Source organism: Bactrocera tryoni, chromosome 2, assembly GCF_016617805.1.
Source record: "Bactrocera tryoni isolate S06 chromosome 2, CSIRO_BtryS06_freeze2, whole genome shotgun sequence".
Taxonomy (NCBI): domain Eukaryota; kingdom Metazoa; phylum Arthropoda; class Insecta; order Diptera; family Tephritidae; genus Bactrocera; species Bactrocera tryoni.
Genome location: NC_052500.1, coordinates 46713767 through 46734601, shown reverse-complemented (window position 1 = coordinate 46734601; position 20835 = coordinate 46713767). Strand labels below are relative to the sequence as shown.

Genomic DNA, 20835 nt, shown 5'->3' with positions numbered 1-20835 from the left:
TATTTCCGTCTTATATATTTATACATAAGTATACATATTCATAAGCTTGTTTATCATATTTAACCACAAAAATATTTCCAAAAAAAAAACATTTGTATTAGTACAGTATAATTTATTTAAATTGGTTAGTATGAGTGAAATGAAAATAAGGCCATTTTTTAGTTAGTATTTTTTATTAATTATTATGCTATATACATTTTATTCATTGCGATTTTAAAAAGTAAAAGATTATTTAAAATAAGATTGTTTTTTCGTTGATATACTGAATTGCGCATTGATACCTCACGAAATCTCTGCATAGCAAGAAAATTAGAATATTCGGATTTGGTATGGTTTCTTCAGCCCAAAGAATGTCTTTATAAATATTGGTAAAGCTCTGTTCAATAACAATAACTTCATCACTTTTTGACAAATCACCTTACCCGTCATTTTCATAGATTAGAAATTTTTCTCAAGAATATTTCACTAATAAATAACTTGAAACTGATTCACAATTACATGAGCAAAATCAGCCGTTTTGTTTAGTTTTTATAATTTAAAAAAAAATTGTTCAAAGATTTCAACCATGGTTCAGTTATATAAGTTTTGTCGATAGCGCAAAAACAACAATTTGCAAAAATAATTGAATAAATAACGTCAAAATTTTCTTCTTTTATATTGCTTTACTTTTATAATTCAAAAATAAATTTTTAAAAAATTTCAAAAAATTATAATGATTCGAGTGATAGCTGAAAAATGAATAAATACGCGGTTGGCGGGCATTTTTTATGAAAAACGAACATGAAAATCGATTTGTATGCATTTTTTAATAAAGGTCAAGTGTGTTTCAGATATGGAAAGAACTTAAATTAAAAAAACAAACGCGTTTAAAAAGTCGAAACGAGAATGAAGTGTGCAGTGGGTTGTTCTTAGCAAAAATGTGGACATAATTCGTGTGACTTTTATGAATTAGAATTATTATGGAAATAATTAATATTTAAAATTCAAACAAATTTGCCAAAAAAGCAGAGGGAATTAATTGTTACACTAAATAAAGTGTTCATGTCATTGTTCTTTTTTTTTTGGGACGCAAAGGTTAGTCAAAATTCAAAAATTTGCTCCAATCAAAATCTAGTGGATATCGAAGAAGAGATAGAGAGAAGATTTGTAATTTAATTTGGAATCATAATGAAAAATGGCGATCTACGCAATTATCTTGACAGTCGAGTCTTCGTTACCGGAACGGACCCTAACATAACAATGCTTTATAAAAAGTGTTACAGTGATCGGATTTAGTTCAAATATACGCCGTAAGAACTCGGACAGCCACTTTTCACAAGCCTCTTTTGAGTTCAACTTTACACCAACAAGGGCGTTCGCCATGGACAGGAACAGGTGGTAATCACTTGGCGCTATGTCCGGGCTATATGGTGGATGCGATAAAACGTACCATCCGAGCTCCCGTAGCTTCTGACGAGTCATCAACGAAGTGTGTGGTCTGGCGTTATCCTGGTGGAACACTGCACCCTTCCTGTTGGCCAATTCTGGACGCTTCTGGTCGATCGCCTGTTTCAAGCGGTCCAGTTGGCAATATTACGATTCCTTTGGCGCCGCGATTTGATGGTACGGATGGATGGAGGAGGTCCTCAGGATTAAAAAATTTATACACATATACCCTCCTCAGACTCATAGTTTTCGAGATATTTCTATTTAAAGTTCAAAATTTTGTAAAAGTAATGCTCGTTATTTCACTATTTTGAACCCACTTTTCCCACATTTTTCAATTAATATATATTTAATTACACTGTATACATTCAAATATATCCAAAATTTACACTAATTGTGTATTTTTTAAGAAAATAAATATACTTTAAAAACTATTTTGCACATTCAAACTTTCAAGAGATTTGTATGTTTACATTTATGACAAATAGCAGTGTTGCCATACTTTGTGTCCTGATAAAATAATCAAAAATTTATTTAACATTTTAACGATTTTCGTTAACTTAAATTTTAGTATTTAGCATTGACGAAGGCCCCAGTGCATAGAGTAGTTCGACACAAAAGAACTATGAACACCCCGGTGTTGGACCGACTTTATTTATCAAATAACACAAGATACAAAAAACGTTTGTACTATTTTCTCTATATACTATGTTAAACAGAAAATTTTTTGATAATTTTTTCAAAACACAATATGTGGCAACACTGATGTTTTTCATGTCATGTAAATAAAAATAAAATGAGAGTGAATTGCATATAAAATTGTGGAGCTTTAAATACAAATATCTCGTAAACTATAAGTCTGAGAAGGGTATATGTGTACATTTTTTAATCCAAAGATCATCCTCTTTCAGATTATACCCTCAAATCGTTGTTGTAGATGGTAGAATTAAGCGTCTGGCCTTATGGGAGCAGCTCATAGTAGATGATTCCCTTCCAATCCCACCAAACACACAGCAAAACCTTCCTGGCCGTCAATCCCGGCTTGGCCACTGTTTGGGACGATTCACCGGCCTTCGACCACGACCGTTTTCGCTTGATATTGTCGTATGTGATCCATTTTTCGTGGCCAGTCACCAATGGGTCGAGTTCGTTCCGTTTCAGCAGCATATCGGAGGCGTTGATTCGGTCTTGAAGGATTTTTTACGTCAAATCATGCGGCACCCAAACATCAAGCTTTTTTGTGTATCCAGTCCTCTGCAGATGGTTTAAAATGGTTTGGTGACTAACTTCCATCTTCTGGACGATGTCACGAGATGCCACATCCCGGCCTAACTCGATGTATTCCATGATTTGATCGGTATTCGTCGTCATAGGTCTTCCGCCGGCTGGCTTATCCATGGTGTCGTTTTCACCCGCTCTGAATCGTCGAAACCATTCCTCCGCAGTTTGAAGTGATAGAGTACCATCCCCCAAAACATCATTAATCTTACGAAACGTTTCTCTAGAGGATTTGCCTTTAACGAAGGAAAACTTTAAAATAGAGCGAATTTCGGCGTTAGTGAACTCCATGTTTACACGTCTATAACTGTTGAACGTACCCAAACTAATCGTGCATAGCGTCGTTTTGTAGGTTATGTCAAGACCTTTCAAAGATGTTTAGTATTGCCAGATACAAGCTCTGTAGCGCTTTATACATAGCCGCGACAAAAAGGCGGAAGGGAGATATTTGACAACCTAATATTATATCTGCCCAAGGACTGTCAACCGGCAGAGGGTAGTAAAAATTCCAATAACTTTAAAGTGGGTGATTTCAAAGTATACATCCTATTTAAATTGGGTAAAGATCACATACATAGTTGTATTTAAGGGGCTATACCAGTGTGACGCATGAAAAATTAGACGATTTTCGTGGATTTTTTAAAAGAAAGTACTAGATTGAATGTTTCGACGTTCTATGGACGTAATAAAGTATATTTTTAGCTATATTAAATTTTTTTTTACCTGAAACAAAAAAATTCAAAATTATTATATTATTTATTAAACTTAAATATACTTTCTATACAACGAACTACAATCTTTGAAAAATATCAAAAATTAAGGAAATGGCGTAATTTTGAAAAAAAAAAATCGTTTTTTTTTACGAAAAAAATGGTGGTTTTTTTAACGCCAAATTGACAATTTTCAACCAATCAAAAAGATCGTAGTCCATTGTATAGCAAATGTATTCAACCATACCCAGTTTTAATTTGAAGTCGATCGGTCATTTTCTCGTTGAGTTATGATGTCAGCAATTTTGAAAAATGTCGTCTCGAGAAAAACGCGTTTAAAGTTTCACTTATATATGTATGTTTGCACCTCTGAGCGGTCGCTGTTTAGAACGCTGCCATTCAAAAACTATTCAAGATACGGCCTTGCCGATTTTACAGGATATTTTTGAATATATAAACTATTGAAAAAGCAGAAAAAAAAGTTTTTTTTGAAAGTATCACACTGGTATAGCCCTAAGGCTAAATTAGTGTGTAATGAATGAGAGAATTGCAAATAATGATCTAAAATGAAATAAGGCAAAAATGAAAAAAAAGGTGTAATATAACTTTCCATTGTTTTAAAATTCGACCCACTGCAGATATGAAGTTGTTGGTCTTTGTATTCTATGAACGTAGGTTACCTTGCATTCCATGAAAATGTTTCAAAATCATCAAAATATAAACAGAAAAGTCAGGAGAAAAACAAAAAAGAAAGCTTTGTTTGGCATTATGGTTTAAAAAAGGGTTTGCTAAGGAGAAGCACGTTTCGAAGTAACACAACCTTATATGTATAATTAAATCATGATTGTAACCAGTATTTTATTTACAGTTATTGTAATATTTCTCTTTGTTTCTTCATATGTTGAAGAAACATAAAAGATTGAATTTCAAAGAATTCAAACTCATTGTCAATTTTAGTATTTTTTTAATACTTTTACGAGCACATACAGTTTCCGTGATGTAACTTTGTGGTTCCTCCCTCTGAGGTAACAGGTATGAACATTTTTGGTTTGTTGTTTCCTCGTTAGCCACAACTCTTAAAATGGTTGTTACAGTTTTATATTCTTAAAGATTGTTGCTTTGAACATTGCGGCTTGTGAGATACCCCGTTTGCCTTTTTTATGTCCGATTTCGTTCCGTTTCCGGTATCTTCTCTTCTTTGACTTCTGATATAATAAATTCACCCATGACTTATTTACATTGCATTTTTGTTTTTTTTTTTTCGAGTTGTTTCAGTTCGTAGTTTAATATGGCAAACTATAAAAGACACGATTTTCTAATAGCTAAGTACCTGTATATACATCAATAATTAACCACTTCTAATGTAAAGCATTAATATTATTTTAATAATAATATTATATTTTATTTTCAATAACATAGGTAATTTTATGATATTAAAATTTTTTTGAGGGATAATAAAATGTAATTGAGGGATTTATATGGAATTGTTTTCATAAAATTCTTCGAACATATATTGGACGTTGATATCAAAGAATTTTTAAACCACAGATAATATTTATACCTTGAACAGGGTATTTTCAATTCGCCACGAAGTTTGGAAACATCGGAGACTGTATAAAACATATATGCATAGTATGTATGTATATAAAAAATCAGCATGCAAGTTGAGTCGATTTAGTCATGGTCGTCTGTCTGTGGGCAAAAAATTGTAAGACTTTTTAATTTAAATTTCGCGGGAAAATCCATTCGTCGAAATATTTTTTTCTATGGTGGTATGACTCCCAGTGACATCTGTGGCAAATGTCACGTCAAAATAATTATTAGTGTATAGTATACGCTTGTCTTTCTGAAATACATAAAGTGCATTCTCAGATTTTTACGATGAGTGAAATTATTCAACAAATTTTGAGTCTGGAATCAAGTTTCTGGTGCCGAAACGTTCAGAATGTTCGAAAAGACCTTCGGTGATAATTGTTTGTCGCGAGCAAGTGTTTTTGATTGGTACACATTATTGTAAGAGGATCGAAAACGCATGGACGACGAACCAGGACGGCCATCAACAACAACTGATGATCAACACGTCAATAAAATAAAAGAATTGGTGCCTGATAATCGACGTTTAACAGTCAGAGATTTTACTGGCATCGTTGAAATATAGGAAGATCATTGCAAAACCATTTTCAAAGATATTTGGGCCTAAGAAAAGTTAAAACACGACTGGTTATAAAATCACTAAATTTTCTCGAAAAACAGCGTCGCGTGAACGTGAGACAATGCAAATGGCTCCCAGGTTGTCATGAAATGTATTACTACTGGTGATGAGCCTTGGATCTATGCTTGCGACCCGGAAACAGACGATCAATCGGCAGAATATCGTGGCAAAGGTGAGTCGAAGCAACGTTACAGCAGGTCAAAAATTAAAGTAATGTTGACAGTTTTCTATGATATCGAGGTTTGTTGCGCTCCAAATTCCTTCCGACCGGACAAACTGTCAACAAGGAATACTATTTGAATGTTATGTGTCGTTTGCTCGAAGTTATTCGTAAGAAGAGGCCGGAATTATGAGGGCCTACAACCCTTGGTTTTTGCACCACAATAAGACACGGTCGCATACTGCATTGATTCTTCGTGAGTTTTTCGCCACATTTTCAACCACTATCGTGCCGCAACCACCGTATTCGTTTGATTTATCTCCGTGTGACCTCTGGTTATTCAGAAACCTCAAACAACCGCTCCGGAAAACCGTTTTGAGTCAATTGAAGGCATTAAACGAGAATCGCCGCGTTCATAGAAGGTTATTCCGGAAAATGATTTTAACAACTGTTTCGAGGATTAGAACGTTTGAACAGGTGTAATTGGGTCTAAGGGGGATTACTTCGAGGGGGACATCATAGATTTTAAAGAATAAATTAAGAATTTTAAAATTATAAACAATATCTTACCATTTTTGCTCATGGTAGTATACTATGTTCTCCATTTCTTCAAAATATACTTATTTTGAGATAATAAAAGCATGTAAAAACCATAGAAAAAATGCCACTTCAGTTTTGGTAACTGCTAAACACACACTCATTGTCACATTTCACGCAAACTGCACATCAATGTCAAAGGATCAACCTTGAAAATATTCTTCGAATAAAAATAAATATTACATCGTACGTTGTATACTTGATGTTCGCACAAACATACAAATTTTAGCATGTGTTCATGTGTTCATGTGTAATAGTATTGTGTAGTCACGAGTAGTGGACATTAAATAATTTGACGAGTTATTTAAAATCGCTTAAAACGTTCAATGCCATGGATCGCACGGTTCATGAAAAATCATAAATAAGTATTACATACATATGTACATACATACACGCATAAAAAACAACCACACGTGAATATTAAATAATGAAAACTTACATATGACGAGTTCTTTCTCTCAATGCTTTAAGTGCGTGACTAATAACTGGTGCGTCTATGGGTTAAATCCCACACTTTCAAAATTTGTAGAAAATCACAGAAATGCTCATCCATTGATTTGTAATGACAATTCTTCTGAATTGAGAAAAACTTTTTGAATGAATGCACCTGAAAAGTTGTAGAGCTTTTGATTTGTACAATAACTTCAACGACACACACTTCAAATATGGGCCAAACATTTATCAAAGTTGCGGGTAATATTCATTCTTATATTTATCTCTATTGTACACATGTACAGTGGCGGATAAAAGTCTATATACACCCAGGGTTCTTGTGTTTCTGAAAGTACCAAAACTTTTTAGAAAAATGTGTTCTTACAGTTTTTTTCTAGCCTTCCTTTTAATCATATTAAACTGAAAAATTTACGATTTAACATTAAGTAAAAACTTAAGTAATAGTGGTTGTTATGAAGTCAAGCCGCGCACTGGTCTTTTGAGAAAGCTATCTCATGGAAACGTCAGCTTGAATCTCATAGAAGTAAATAAATAGTAAAAAGCCACTGCTCCAATATTAGCCGAACACATAACAATTAGATAACAAACGAGTATCCATTTATAAACAGTACAAACAACTTTAAACGATAACGGGTTCCACAGTAGAACATTACACTAGAAACCTCTTATTTGCGAATAAAACGAAAACTTTGTTTTTGATTCTCCAAAGAACATAAAGAAAATGGTCAGGATTTTAGGAAAAAAGCTTTTATTTCCAGGTGAAATTTTTGATAATGATGGAATAGAAAAAGTTGGAAGCAAAACTAAAGCTAAGCTTGCACCGAAAAGTTTAGTACCAACCAAAGGATGATAGCAGCAGCGTAATATTTTGGGGAGCTCTTGCGACCTCTGGAGTTGGAATTTAGTCTTTTTTGAGGTTACTTTAAGCTACTTTTACAAGATAAGCATCCAAAAAACAGGGTGAAAATTATTAGGGAGATGCTGCTTTATTATGGTCCCAGACTATTTAACATACAGAATTGATGTAAACGGGGGACCAACTAAATTTTAAAGTGGAATAATTCGTATAATTTTAAAGTTTTCGCACCAAAATACATAAATATATTATGTTTGTACTATATGTATACTATTGTCATGCAATTTTTGCGTTTATATAGACGTTTACCTGCCACTGTATATTCATCTTTATATGTACAAGATGAGTTACAAAGTAAACAGGACTTTTTGAATCTAGCGCCCCCTGGTGGCGGCATCTATATGTCGACTGGTGCGTTAGAATCTGCTATCTTTATCGATTGTCCAGTGAGATTCATGACATTTCATCGATTGGAAGAGAAGTTATTGCGTTTTAAGTGTCAGCACGTTTGTGTTATCGGTGCGAAAATGAGCTTCGAACAAAGAGCTAACATTAAATTTTGTTTTAAAATTGGTAATTTTTTCTTACCGAAACGTTTCAATTGATGAAACGAGTTTATGGCAATGATTGCCTATCCCGTAGCAGAGGTCACGAGTAGTTTCAACGTTTTCAAAGTGCCAAATTGACTGACAACCAAAAATTGCTCTAAATCCAAAATACGAAGGACATCATTAAAGAGGTCAAAAAGGACAAAAACTTCCTTTACAATATTGCGACTGGTGACGAAACGTGGTGTTTCCAATATGATCCCGAAAAGAAACGCCAGAATGCTGAATGGAAGGCACCAGATGAGCCGAAATCCAAAAAATCGTGCATGGAGAAGTCGAAAGTGAAGACAATGCCGATTTGTTTCTATGATTCCAAGGGTATTGTCCACAAAGAATTTCTTCCACCCGGCCAAAACGTTAATGCGGTATTCCACCTTGGAGTTTTGAAGCATTTGGTGCGCCGTATTCGACGTGTTCGACTTGGCATCGTGCGACTTCTTCCTTTTCGGAAAAATGCATTTGCCGATAAAAGGAAAGCGTAATGCACACGTAGGGCCATTCAAAAGGATTGCACCGGCATACTGGCGGCTATACCGACCAACGAGCTAAACCACTCGTTCGACATGCTTTTGGACCGCGCAAAAAGCTGTATTGAAGCAGATGGAGACTATTTTGAATAAAATAAACAGATTTTGCCGAAAAAACCATTTGTTCTGTTTTTTCTGTAAGTCCTATTTACTTTGGAACGCACCATATACTAGATGTATGTATACTATTGTCAATGCAATTTTTGAGTTTATATAGACTTTTATCTGCCACTGTATATTTATATGTATATACATATGTATATATGACCTCCATGTAACGCGTCGCAATTTGGGCAGTCTTTGCTTGCTTTTATATGTATGTATAAAACTTTTTGCAAATTTTGTTGGTATTCGGTGTTTTTAGTTTTGTTTCTTGTTTTCTCCAACAAATTTAAACGTTTGGCGACGGCGTCCTCATTGCTGAGGCTGTTATTGTTGTTGTTGGCACTACTAAACGTTTTGTCGTTCACATTTAGCGCTCCAAGTTGTTTTTGAAAAATTTCTCCCGCCTTCTACCTCTCTTCACTCTCTTCATTACAATGGCGTGGTGTGCTCCCTTTCCTTCCTGTTTAAATGAATTTTGCAGACGCCACCGTCGCTTATTAGCCTATGATGAAAATTCTGACAATAAATAATGCCAAAAATATAAACAAATTGCACACGGCCACCATCAACAGCCAGCCAACCAAACAACTGAGCAAAACAAGCAGCAGCCGAAATCCACACACAGTTGCCCGCACGCGAATTACCGTTACCGCAAACGCTGCTACAGCATTTAAATTTAGTTTCCTTGTGCTCTACGCCTTCCAATGGTCTATTTTCGTTTGCATGTGCCTTTTTTATTTATGTATGTATGTATATAATGTATGTATGTATGTTGTTATCGTACTTATCTAATTTCAATTCTCCTTCGAAAACAAAAAGTGCCAAAGTGCAAAAATAAAAGCAAAAACAAAAAAACACATCGCTGCTTTTCATTACCATCGACTTGAAGGCGTGTGGAAATGATTGGGCGGATACAGCGACAGGCAGTTTCTGCTTGCTGAAGGCTTCATTGCCAACGTCGCAGTGTTCACTGTTTTCCCTGCTTTTTGGCATGTAAATGACTGGGGCATCGTCCGTCTCCTCCTACTGCCCATTGTCCTCTTTGCAATTAAACAAATAAAAGCTGCACCACCGCGCGGCATTCTGGTTGCTCCAAGACATCTCCTATTTTATATATACCATATTTACATACATGTGTAAGTATGTATGAATGTATGCTTGTCCATATAACTGATCTGCAATCTGTTGGACTTCATTCCAATTCAAATGGCATTGTTTAGAAAAGTGAATCTTATTTTATTGTGAATAATTTCGGGTCGCTGCATTTCGTTTAGTGTTGCATTCAGCTCAGCGCACCTGCTTCCGCTCCACTCAACAAATTATCTACACATAACAAAAACAAAAAATTGAAATTCGCATTTCATTTTCATATGTACACACGGGCACACATGCTAGCGCATATATTTTTGGCGTAACGTGTGCCACCGATCAGCTTAGTAATAATGTTTTCCTCAGTTTTTTTTTTTAGTTTTAGTCGAAGGAAAACAACAAAAGACAATATAAATAATATTTGTGTGAATTGGAGCTGCTGAGATAATCTCATGATTTGCCAGTTTCACAAATGGAATTATGTATGTGTTTTGTGTGAATAACACATACACATAAATTTACTTTGTATGTTTTCCTACTGAAGTAGTGTTTTCTTTAAAATTTCCAATGCGGTACTCGTTTCCCATATAGTATATGGTTGAATGCTTGACTAAACCCAAATCTCGTGATCTCAATTCTAAACCCCAAAACAATACAAAGGCATTTATTTGATTTTAAATGCTTTTTGAAAGTATCAAGTGTATTAAAACATATAAACCTGTTAAAAAATACATTTAAAAGTGGTATTCATTCTCAACAATGAATGATGTTATCTTATTAATTCTTTATTCCCCTATATTTTTCTCCAACCTATAAACATGATTGACACTTACTTCATATATTTTGTAGCAGCACTATTATGAAGGAGAATTGTGGTAGGAAGTAAGATACTATTAGAATTTTAATATAAAACGTTCAATCAGTGAAAGTATTACATAAATACGAAAGCTCGTACTGTTTGCTGCGCAGAAATACTGTTCTCTAACAAGAATATTCTTTTTCATTGGGGGTGTTTTTTACGTGGCGGGTCCCAAACCCAGCGCACAACCCTATGCAGGGGATGTTTCGCCTTCTCACATTAGCTCGCCTTCGAACGGATGTTCTTAGGCTACCCAAAGGATACTTGGTCAAAAACCGGAAGTAGTGAGCTGCTTGACCCATGTGTAAAAGAATCGTTTCTGGCCACTCCCAAGTGAATGGCGATCAGAGAACTTTCTCTCACTTGCGTGAACTTCTACACATGACTCCATCTTCTATTTTCTCCAGGCTGGACAAGGAAGCACAGAAAATGGGTCTGGCAGTGAACGAGGGCAAAACGAAATGTCTCCTGTCATCAAACAAACAGTCGTCGCACTCGCGACTTGGCTCTCACGTCACTGTTGACAGTCATAATTTTGAAGTTGTAGATAATTTCGTCTATTTAGGAACCAGCATTAACACCACCAACAATGTCAGCCTGGAAGTCCAACGCAGGATTGCTCTTGCCAACAGGTGCTACTTCGGACTGAGTAGGCAATTGAAAAGTAAAATCCTCTCTCGACGAAGAAAATCTAAAGTCTATAAGTCGCTCATAATTCCCGTCCTGCTATATGGTGCAGAGGCTTGGGCGATGACAACAACCGATGAGTCGACGTTACGAGTTTTCGAGAGAAAGGTTCTGCGAAAGATTTATGGTCCTTTGCGCATTGACCACGGCGAATATCGCATTCGATGGAACGATGAGCTGTACGAGATATACGACGACATAGACATAGTTCAGCGAATTAAAAGACAGCGGCTACGTTGGCTAGGTCATGTTGTCCGGATGGATGAAAACACTCCAGCTCTGAAAGTATTGGACGCAGTACCCGCCGGGGGAAGCAGAGGAAGAGGAAGACCTCCACCCCGTTGGAAAGACCGGATGGAGAAGGGCCTGGCTTCGCTTGGAATATCCAATTGGCGCCACGTAGCGAAAAGAAGAAACGACTAGCGCGCTGTTGTTAACTCGGCTATAATCGCGTAAGCGGTGTCTACGCCAATTAAGAAGAAGAACAAGAATATTATATCTAGATTACTGCATAGAGTATAATAAACGAAAAGAACTGTCAAACTTCCGTAATAGTTGTAAACAAAGTTTCTATCAACAATCCATAATAATCCAAAAAGTTACAGAATATAACTATTGTGTTCTCTATTTGTATCGCTGTGTACCTTGATTAGGGTATATTAAATTTGCAACTAAGTTTGTAACACCCCGTAGTAAACGTCTTAGACCCTATTATGAATTAGGTTGTCAAATATCTCCCTTCCGCTTTTTTTCTCTTTATAGAATGCTTTATAAAAAGTGATACTTTGATCGGATTTAGTTAAAATATGCGGTTCATAATACCCCCCTCGTAGTAGCCCCTTCTTATTTGCGAAGAACTCGGACAGCCACTTTTCACAAACCTCTTTTGAATTAAACTTTACACCAACCAGGGCGTTCGCCATGAAAAGTAACAGGTGATAATCACTTGGCGCTATGTTCGGGCTATTTGGTGGATGCGATAAAACCTCCCATCGGAGCTCCCGCAGCTTCTGACGAGTCATCAACGAAGTGTGTGGTCTGGCGTTGTCCTGGTGGAACACTAAACCCTTCCTGTTGGCCAATTCTGGTCGACCACCTGCTTCAAGCGGTCCAGTTGTTCGCAGAAGATGGTAGAATTAAGCGTCTGGCCATATGGGAGCAGTGGATAATTCCCTTCCAATCCCACCAAACACAAAGCAAAACCTTCTTGGTCGTCAATCCCGGCCTGACCACTGTTTGGGACGATTTAGAGGCCTTCGACCACGACCGTTTTCGCTTGATATTATCGTATGTGATCTATTTTTCGTCGCCAGTCGCTATCCGTTTCAGCAGCTTATCGCAGGCGTTGATTCCGTCTAGAAGGTTGTTTTGCGTCAAATCATGCGGCACCCAAACATCAAGCTTTTTTGTGTATCTAGCCTTCTGCAGATGGTTTAAAATGGTTTGGTGACTAACTCCCGACTTCTAGGTAGCCCGGTAGCCATCGTCAAAGGTCTTCCGCCGGCTGGCTTATCCATGGTGCCGTTTTCACCCGCTCTGAATCGTCGAAACCATTCCTCGGCAGTTCGAAGTGATAGTGTACCATCCCCCAAAACACCATTAATTTGCCTTTAACGAAGGAAAACTTTAAAATAGCGAGAATTTCGGCGTTAGTGAACTCCATGTTTACACGTCTATAACTTTTGAACGCAATACCCAAACTAATCATGCATAGTGTCGTTTTGTAGGTTATGTCAAGACCTTTCAAAGAAGTATAGTAATGCCAGATATGAGCTCTGTAGCGCTTTATACATAGTCGCGAAATTCAAAAGACAAAAAGACATAAAATTACCAACGTGATGAGCTGAGTCAATTTAGCCAAGTATGTCCAGCATGTATGTCCAGTATGTACTAGTTGCTCGGCTTTTGAGATATCGATCAAGAAGTTATTCATTTGTCGGAGCCGCCGATATCGGTTCAATATAGATATAACTGCCATACAAACTTAACAATCAAAGTAAAATTTTCAAGTTAAAATTTTTTTTCGGTGCAGACGAAGTTAACGTTTTTTCTTGTTTTTCTTTCACGTCGCTCAAGATCTTGCATAAAACAATAATTTAGCTGCTTAATAACTCTCTCAGCTCTCATATAGTTCCATTCATTAAACTATTTCTTAGCAAAATCACCTGTCGATTTGTGAAATACTGTATTATGTAAACATATGGTATATAAAGATGCACCCATACGGAAAAATTGTACCGCTTTTGAAATTATTGCCGCTCACACTCACTTTAGTTCAATTTGATTTTATTTTCATAAAGTCAAGTTATAAAGTTGTCTTCTGTGTTCTTTGCCACTAGACATCTGACACACTTCCGCTAATGGCTTTGTTGACATTGCCTGATTTATTACACGCATCTGTCAGCTACCCAATTGTTTATCTTAAATGGCATACACATTATGCTTGATTGATACCTATGAGGTTTTTTTTATTGGTACAACACTATATTTTAGTCCCTTATAGTTTAAAATTTGAGACATTTTTTGAAGTTTTCGGGAAGATTTTTTTTTGAATTGAACGTTATTGGTGTGCTTACATGAAAACAGTCCTTCAAGCTATTTGGTCATACAGGTTTATTGGAGACAGATACTTGGACTGATTAACGAATTTAAGAATGACATTAAAGAAAATAGTACTTTGACGATATGAGCTAACACAACAAAGCCGCCATTAACATTTGCTGTTTAATGATCACTCTGTCCTGAGATATGAACCACCTACATTAGGATCACAGCTAGAAGCCTGACAAGTTGAGTCCAAACGCTGATTATTGTTCTAGATATATAAAACGTTACCCAACTAATTTTAAGGAATGTTCTGGAGTTACCCGATGTTAAAACGCGAAATCTAGATTTGTGTTCGAGTGTCCTGTCAGGGATGTAGGCATATAAAAAGTTAAACCATATAAGTGGCAATTTTAAATTAGTACCCATTCATTACGAGCGTTTTGTATATGGAGCTGAAAGTTTACTGACTTCAGAAGTTTGTGTGGCCGAAGAGTTCTAGCATCTTAAATTGTACCCACTTAGGTGGTTAGACAGAACTCGGATTGTTCTCTACTAGAACTTTCAGTTTCAGATAAGAACACAGCAACTTTCCCATACCGACGACAGAGGGTAGACGGGATATATGTACATTATCGAAAGAACCGGGATTTAAATTCGCCTAGTAACTTTCACCCTTAGCAGTACTGTCCAAACCAGCCGTTATGGCAACAACAAAGTCCATCTGTCTTCCAGCTAAACTATTGCACTTCTTTATACTTCCGACTATAGCCGGCTACGATTTTAGGTCCCAAACTGTTCTACATAAATACGAACCGCTTATTGAAACAAAACTTAAATTGTGCACAAAATTAATTTTATTTTTAAACAAACACGCAAAAGTCGTACGTGCAATTTGTAACTTAGCAATGAGTCTACTAGACTATGCCTATCCGGGACGACGCGATGTTCAGCTTTAAAGAGTATTATCAGCAATGACAATTCGCATATGACTTTTAGGCAAAATATCAATACCCACACAGTATAATTGATTGTGTGTTGACTGTTTCGAGCAGAACTTGGGAAAATGCGGCAAATGGGAATACCCCGTTGGGTGTATAGACGCGGCCGAGGCAAAACCAAAATCAGTTTCGCTTATTTAAGGGAAGCCACACATTTTCATACATATGTACATATATGCATGCAAATAAATGAGGGGCGCTGCCGACGTTAGGCCGGAATACTTCATATAGATATTTTTTGGCAATACTAAAGCTTCCCAGTTGTAAAGCTGCTACTTGCGTCGGCGCATTTGCCAGTCCGTAACACGGTCATCGTCTTTTTTGCTCTTTGCTTATTTGCTGCCTCTTATATTTTTCGATTTATTTTGTTGTTGTGCTCGACACGATAACCGATTGCTAAGTTTTTGAGTTCGGCGCGCATAAAAGTATTTTCAGTTTGAAAATTTTCACCAGACGCTTTAGATCGCACACAAGAACGTAAGGCAACGCAGCTAACAACTCAAAAAAAAAAAATTTTAATATATACATACATACATATGTACTTAGGATACAATTTTTCAGTCCTTCATAAATGATCAAGGATTTAATAAAGGATTTAAATTTTTATTTCATTACTCTTTTTAGGTTAATAACGGTTCGAACCATCACCACCAGACAGTTACCGATTACGCTAAGCCGAATAAGGGCGTATCACATTTAACGCAAACTATCACCGAGACCACCACTTCTACCGTTGTAGAAGATAACGAACCAGATCAGTTGGATTCTATGCTTGGTAGTTTACAAGCCAATATGAGTCGTCAAGGAGTCAATACCGTGCAAAAGGGCTGCTGCAATGCTTGCGAAAAGCCAATTGTGGGCCAAGTGATTACAGCCTTGGGCAAGACCTGGCATCCAGAACACTTCACATGCAACCACTGCAACCAGGAGTTGGGCACACGCAACTTCTTCGAACGCGATGGCTTCCCATACTGTGAGCCGGACTACCACAACTTGTTCAGTCCACGTTGCGCTTACTGCAATGGCGCTATTTTAGATGTACGGACTTATGGCTAATATTTATTTAGATTATGAATTGGAATTATGAACAAACATTTTCGTTTGCAGAAATGCGTAACAGCTTTGGATAAGACATGGCACACGGAGCACTTCTTCTGCGCACAATGCGGACAGCAATTTGGCGAGGACGGTTTCCATGAACGCGATGGCAAACCCTATTGTCGCAATGATTACTTCGAAATGTTCGCGCCCAAGTGCAATGGTTGCAATCGTGCTATTATGGAAAACTACATCTCGGCGCTGAACTCGCAATGGCATCCTGACTGCTTCGTCTGCCGGGTAAGTGCTTTCAATATGCTCCAGCTCTATAGCTTACATGATGCGGTAAATCCAAAATTTGCAGTCTAATTGCGAAACTAAGATTTTTTTACAATAATTGCTTGCACATGTACTGTATTCTGTTTAAAGAAACCGTTGTAAATGTATGTGTTTCTCAATTATTTGTAATTTTCACCTTTCTAGGATTGCAAGAAAGCGGTGAGAGGAAAATCATTTTACGCCATGGAAGGCAAACCCGTCTGTCCAACATGCGTGGGTGTTGATGAGGAAGAATAAACCGAGATACAATTTGATTTTATGGAGAATTTAATTTCTCCAAATTTGTAGAAACGGGTTTTCGTAAAGTTTTGTTTGCTTTTTTTTTTGTTTGTTAATTTCAGAACGTTTCATTAATTTTGAGTCTATTTGATACTTTGCAAAAACAAAATTGAATCAGCTACATATAAAGCTATGCGATAATATACATATGTACATACTTTAGAATGTATGCATGCTTATTATATTTAGTCAGTGCGTGGCGGGTGCAAAAGTTGAAAACAAAAACAAAAAGAGCAGCCAGCGTGCGTTTCGGTCGATCATTTTAAGATATACGGGAAAATAGAGTTTCTATTTTTGCTGATATTTTACGCAAGTACAGCAATGCGGTTGAACACGCACACTTACACACACCTATATATATATATTCACAAATACCTCTACACAAATCGAAATTACACAAACGGCTACACAAACACACGAAAACATCCACACACACACACACACACACACACCCACACACAACCGTGTTCCATTGAAAAGTATTGCACAAAAAACAACAACTAATTGGATTTCGATTGATTCTTCCTCATCATAAAAGTATACGATCGCCACCGTTCATGCTGCTACAATAAGTTGATATATATTCCTGATCTTGCTGTTGAAACCCCGTGCTACCCACAGGCATGGCAGTGCGTACGCATGAACTCGTTAACCATTGGTACGTGCACCAAATGGCAGAGTGATTGTGTCCCTGCTCATGCCACATGGCCTTATGTTGTCCCTGAACTTTTGAAATTTCTGCATAGTTAACAGCTGTGCCACCGTGCCTCAAGAATATGTTAAAATAATTTATAAATACACACGTGTAACACTTATTTCTACTAGTTAAACTAACTGAATTAGTATCGAATGGAAATTCGATGAGCATAGAAGAAGTGAAAGTATAATAACTAACAAATCGAATCAACTATAAATTAGGTTAAGTTAAGGTATTTTTAAATACAAGGCAATATTATTGTAATTTGTTTATTTGTAAATAAAAATAAAATATAAATAATATAAAAAAAAATAACAAAAAACACAAACACAAAAATACACATATCAAAAGTCGTCAGATTCTATCTGGCAAGTATCGTGCATTCACGATTACCATGCCGGTAGAGATGCGATTGGGTCCGAGACCTTGCGCTCGTCAGGGTCACCATGAGGCCAAATTTGACGATTGCAAGGTGGTCGCTTTCCATACTTTCGTTCATTCGAAGTAGGCCTACGACCTCGAAGATAAAACTTTGGAGGGCTCTTCGTATGTGACCTTCAAACATATGTGGTTATGTACGTGCAGATATTTATACACAAGTATATATTTACATATACACATGTATGTATATACAAACATATGTATGTGCTCATTTCTATATATGTACATAGATATGTATATATGTTTATGGGTTGCACTCACATATACGCTCAAACTTTCTATACATACATACGTATATATTTCTATACTTATTTATTAAGAAAAATTACCGCGAATTTGTTTTATTTATAATATTCTTTTCAATACCACCCACATTAATTTAATTTCCATTTGTTTGTATTTAAACAAATTATAAACATTGCCTTGTATATATTATACATTCTTTAATATATTATAGGAAAACAATATTTCTTATGAATACATCATAATTTAAGGTAGTTCCATATACTTATGTCAATATATTTTATAAAGTTGAAAACTATATACAAATATTTTTTTCAATGCAATCAATAATTTTTTATTAAAAATTAAAAAATTGTTTGTAAAGAAAAAAACTATTTTTTACTAATCCACTAACAATAGTTTATTTTTGTTTCTAAAACTGTTGGATAGTTTTCGTTTTTATTTTAATTTACATTGCATAATTATATTTTACAATATATATTATACATTAAAAAAAAACTGCTTTAAAACTTAATCAATTTCCGTTTAATATATAATTAACCAAAATTTTATATCGTCACCTCAAATGCAAAATAACGTAATAAGTTCATAAGTTTACAAGGGAAGGATATACTATATAAAAGAAACTACTCATATTTAAGCAAAATGTCTGTTACTTTGCTGTATCAAAGATAACCATCCGCCAAATCCTTTTTATAAATTTAAATAGGCCAACTTTCAGCTATCCCTAATCGGCACCCTAATTACCAGTTAAATCACACTATTGAGACAGTTTAAACTTTACTGCATTTAAATGTTGCAGATCAAAATGGCTCACCCTACCTTCCACATATCAAATATACATATATTTCCAAATGTCTCTTTCATAAGTATATTCATATATGTATATGTATGTATGTCGTCTTTTATGTAAATCACGTCAGTTTCTCTTGAACGTAATTCGTGTATGTCTTTGAATATTTTACATTGTAGTACCTTCAACGACTGCAGCTGTTCAACGCATTTGCCACTCGATCATATTTATGTCTTGCCAGTTCTCTTTGCTAATATGTTTTAAATTTCGCTTTCAAAGTTAGTCGCATTTTGTTTTTCTGCTTATCAGATCCTAGTTCATTTGATAGGTTGCCAGCAATCAGAACTTTTTTTTTGAGTTTGTAATACTCATAAGAAAGCATCGGAAACCCTACAAAATCAAATATTATCAGACTGAGTAACTGAATCGATTTAGCCATGTCCGTTTGTATATACGCGAAACAGTCGGTCAGTTTTGGAGATACCGGTCTAAAATATTGCAAATGTCTCTTCCCGCAAGAAGCTACTCATTTGTCAGAACCGCCGATATCGGATCATTATACAGGGTGGGCCAAAAGAATCCAAGGGGTGTAAAAGTTTAATAACTTTTTCGTTTATTAATTTTTTTTTATTTTTTCTTTCAGATTATATAATATACAAAAGGGAAATTTTTTTACACTAAGTACGAAAACTGATGTCTCTTAAATGACCGCCGTTTTCAGCTTCGCACTGATGGGCTCTTTTTAGAGCATCTTCCATAACATCTTTCAAAACTTGTGGCTGTAGCGTTTGAATTTCTGCACCAATGTTTGCCTTGCGTTGAAGGATTGTCTCTGGCGTGTTCACATACACTCGCTCCTTCAAATAACCCCAAAGAAAATAGTCGGGTGCTGTCAAATCTGGCGATCGCGCTGGCCAAATAATTTCCGAATTTCTGGAAATTATTCGCCCTCCAAAAATTTGACTTAAAAGGGCCATTGTGTCTCGGGCAGTGTGGGCAGTAGCTCCGTCCTGCTGAAATCAGGTCTGCTTTCAAGAGCAGGAAAATTTTCTATCATAAACCGATACCGCTCTCCCTTTACGGTTACAGCACTTCCATCTTCATTCTCGAAGAAGTAAGGCCCAATGACATTTTCAGATGTGATCCCACACCATACTGTACACCTGATGGGGTGTAATTGGCGTTGACGAATGGCTCTTGGATTTTGAGAACCCCAGAACCTACAGTTCTGCTTATTAACAAAGCCATTCAAATGAAAAATTCTGACGTTAAAATGTCGACGATATGCTCTTTGCGTTAAAATAATTGATCACTGGTTTAAATAATAAAATTCTATTGTTCTGGTTCTCTGTTCAGTTGTGTACCTCCCCATTATAAATTCTCCAAGTGTTGTCTATATAATCTGAAAGAAAAAATAAAAAAAATTAATAAACGAACGAGTTATTAAACTTTTACACCCCTTGGTTTCTTTTGGCCCACCCTGTAGTACGACGTAACCTAGACATTGTTTGGAAAACCTTTTATTTGACGACATATCTTAACGAAATTTGACTAGAAATATTGCCTAAGGCATCAAACATTATTTATTATGTGACAATAAAAAACATACACTCAGCTACATAACTTACTCTTCGTTCTGTCCTAATTACCAAGATATAAGCATTATACATAAAAAATATTGAGTATTATATAGTATATGAATATCTAGATTTTCGAATTAGAAAATTTTAAATTTAAGTAATTTGATTATAGCGTTATCACTAAGATAGTCTCTGGTACATTCAATTTGTTTAGATATTTTATTTTTCCTTTTTGGTTAAATTTTATTTATATTACTATTTACACTAAGTTATATCTATTAAACTTTATTCTTGTTCTGTGCGAAGCCAAATTT

At 35.9% G+C, this 20835-nt stretch overlaps 1 protein-coding gene across 7 annotated transcripts in view; it reads left to right on the top strand.

Moving 5' to 3' along the window:
- LOC120768980 (leupaxin) overlaps positions 1-20835 on the top strand; it is a 71987-nt gene that overhangs the window by 45247 nt on the left and 5905 nt on the right. For 6 of the 7 annotated variants that reach the window (XM_040095790.1, XM_040095788.1, XM_040095785.1 and 3 more), the window contains 2 exons: positions 15736-16149; positions 16219-16449. In XM_040095790.1, the coding sequence (XP_039951724.1) occupies positions 15736-16149; positions 16219-16449 (645 nt within the window). Of the gene's footprint in view, positions 1-15735; positions 16150-16218; positions 16450-16632; positions 17666-20835 lie in introns of those variants that run through there. The other variant, XM_040095791.1, reaches the window with a different exon arrangement.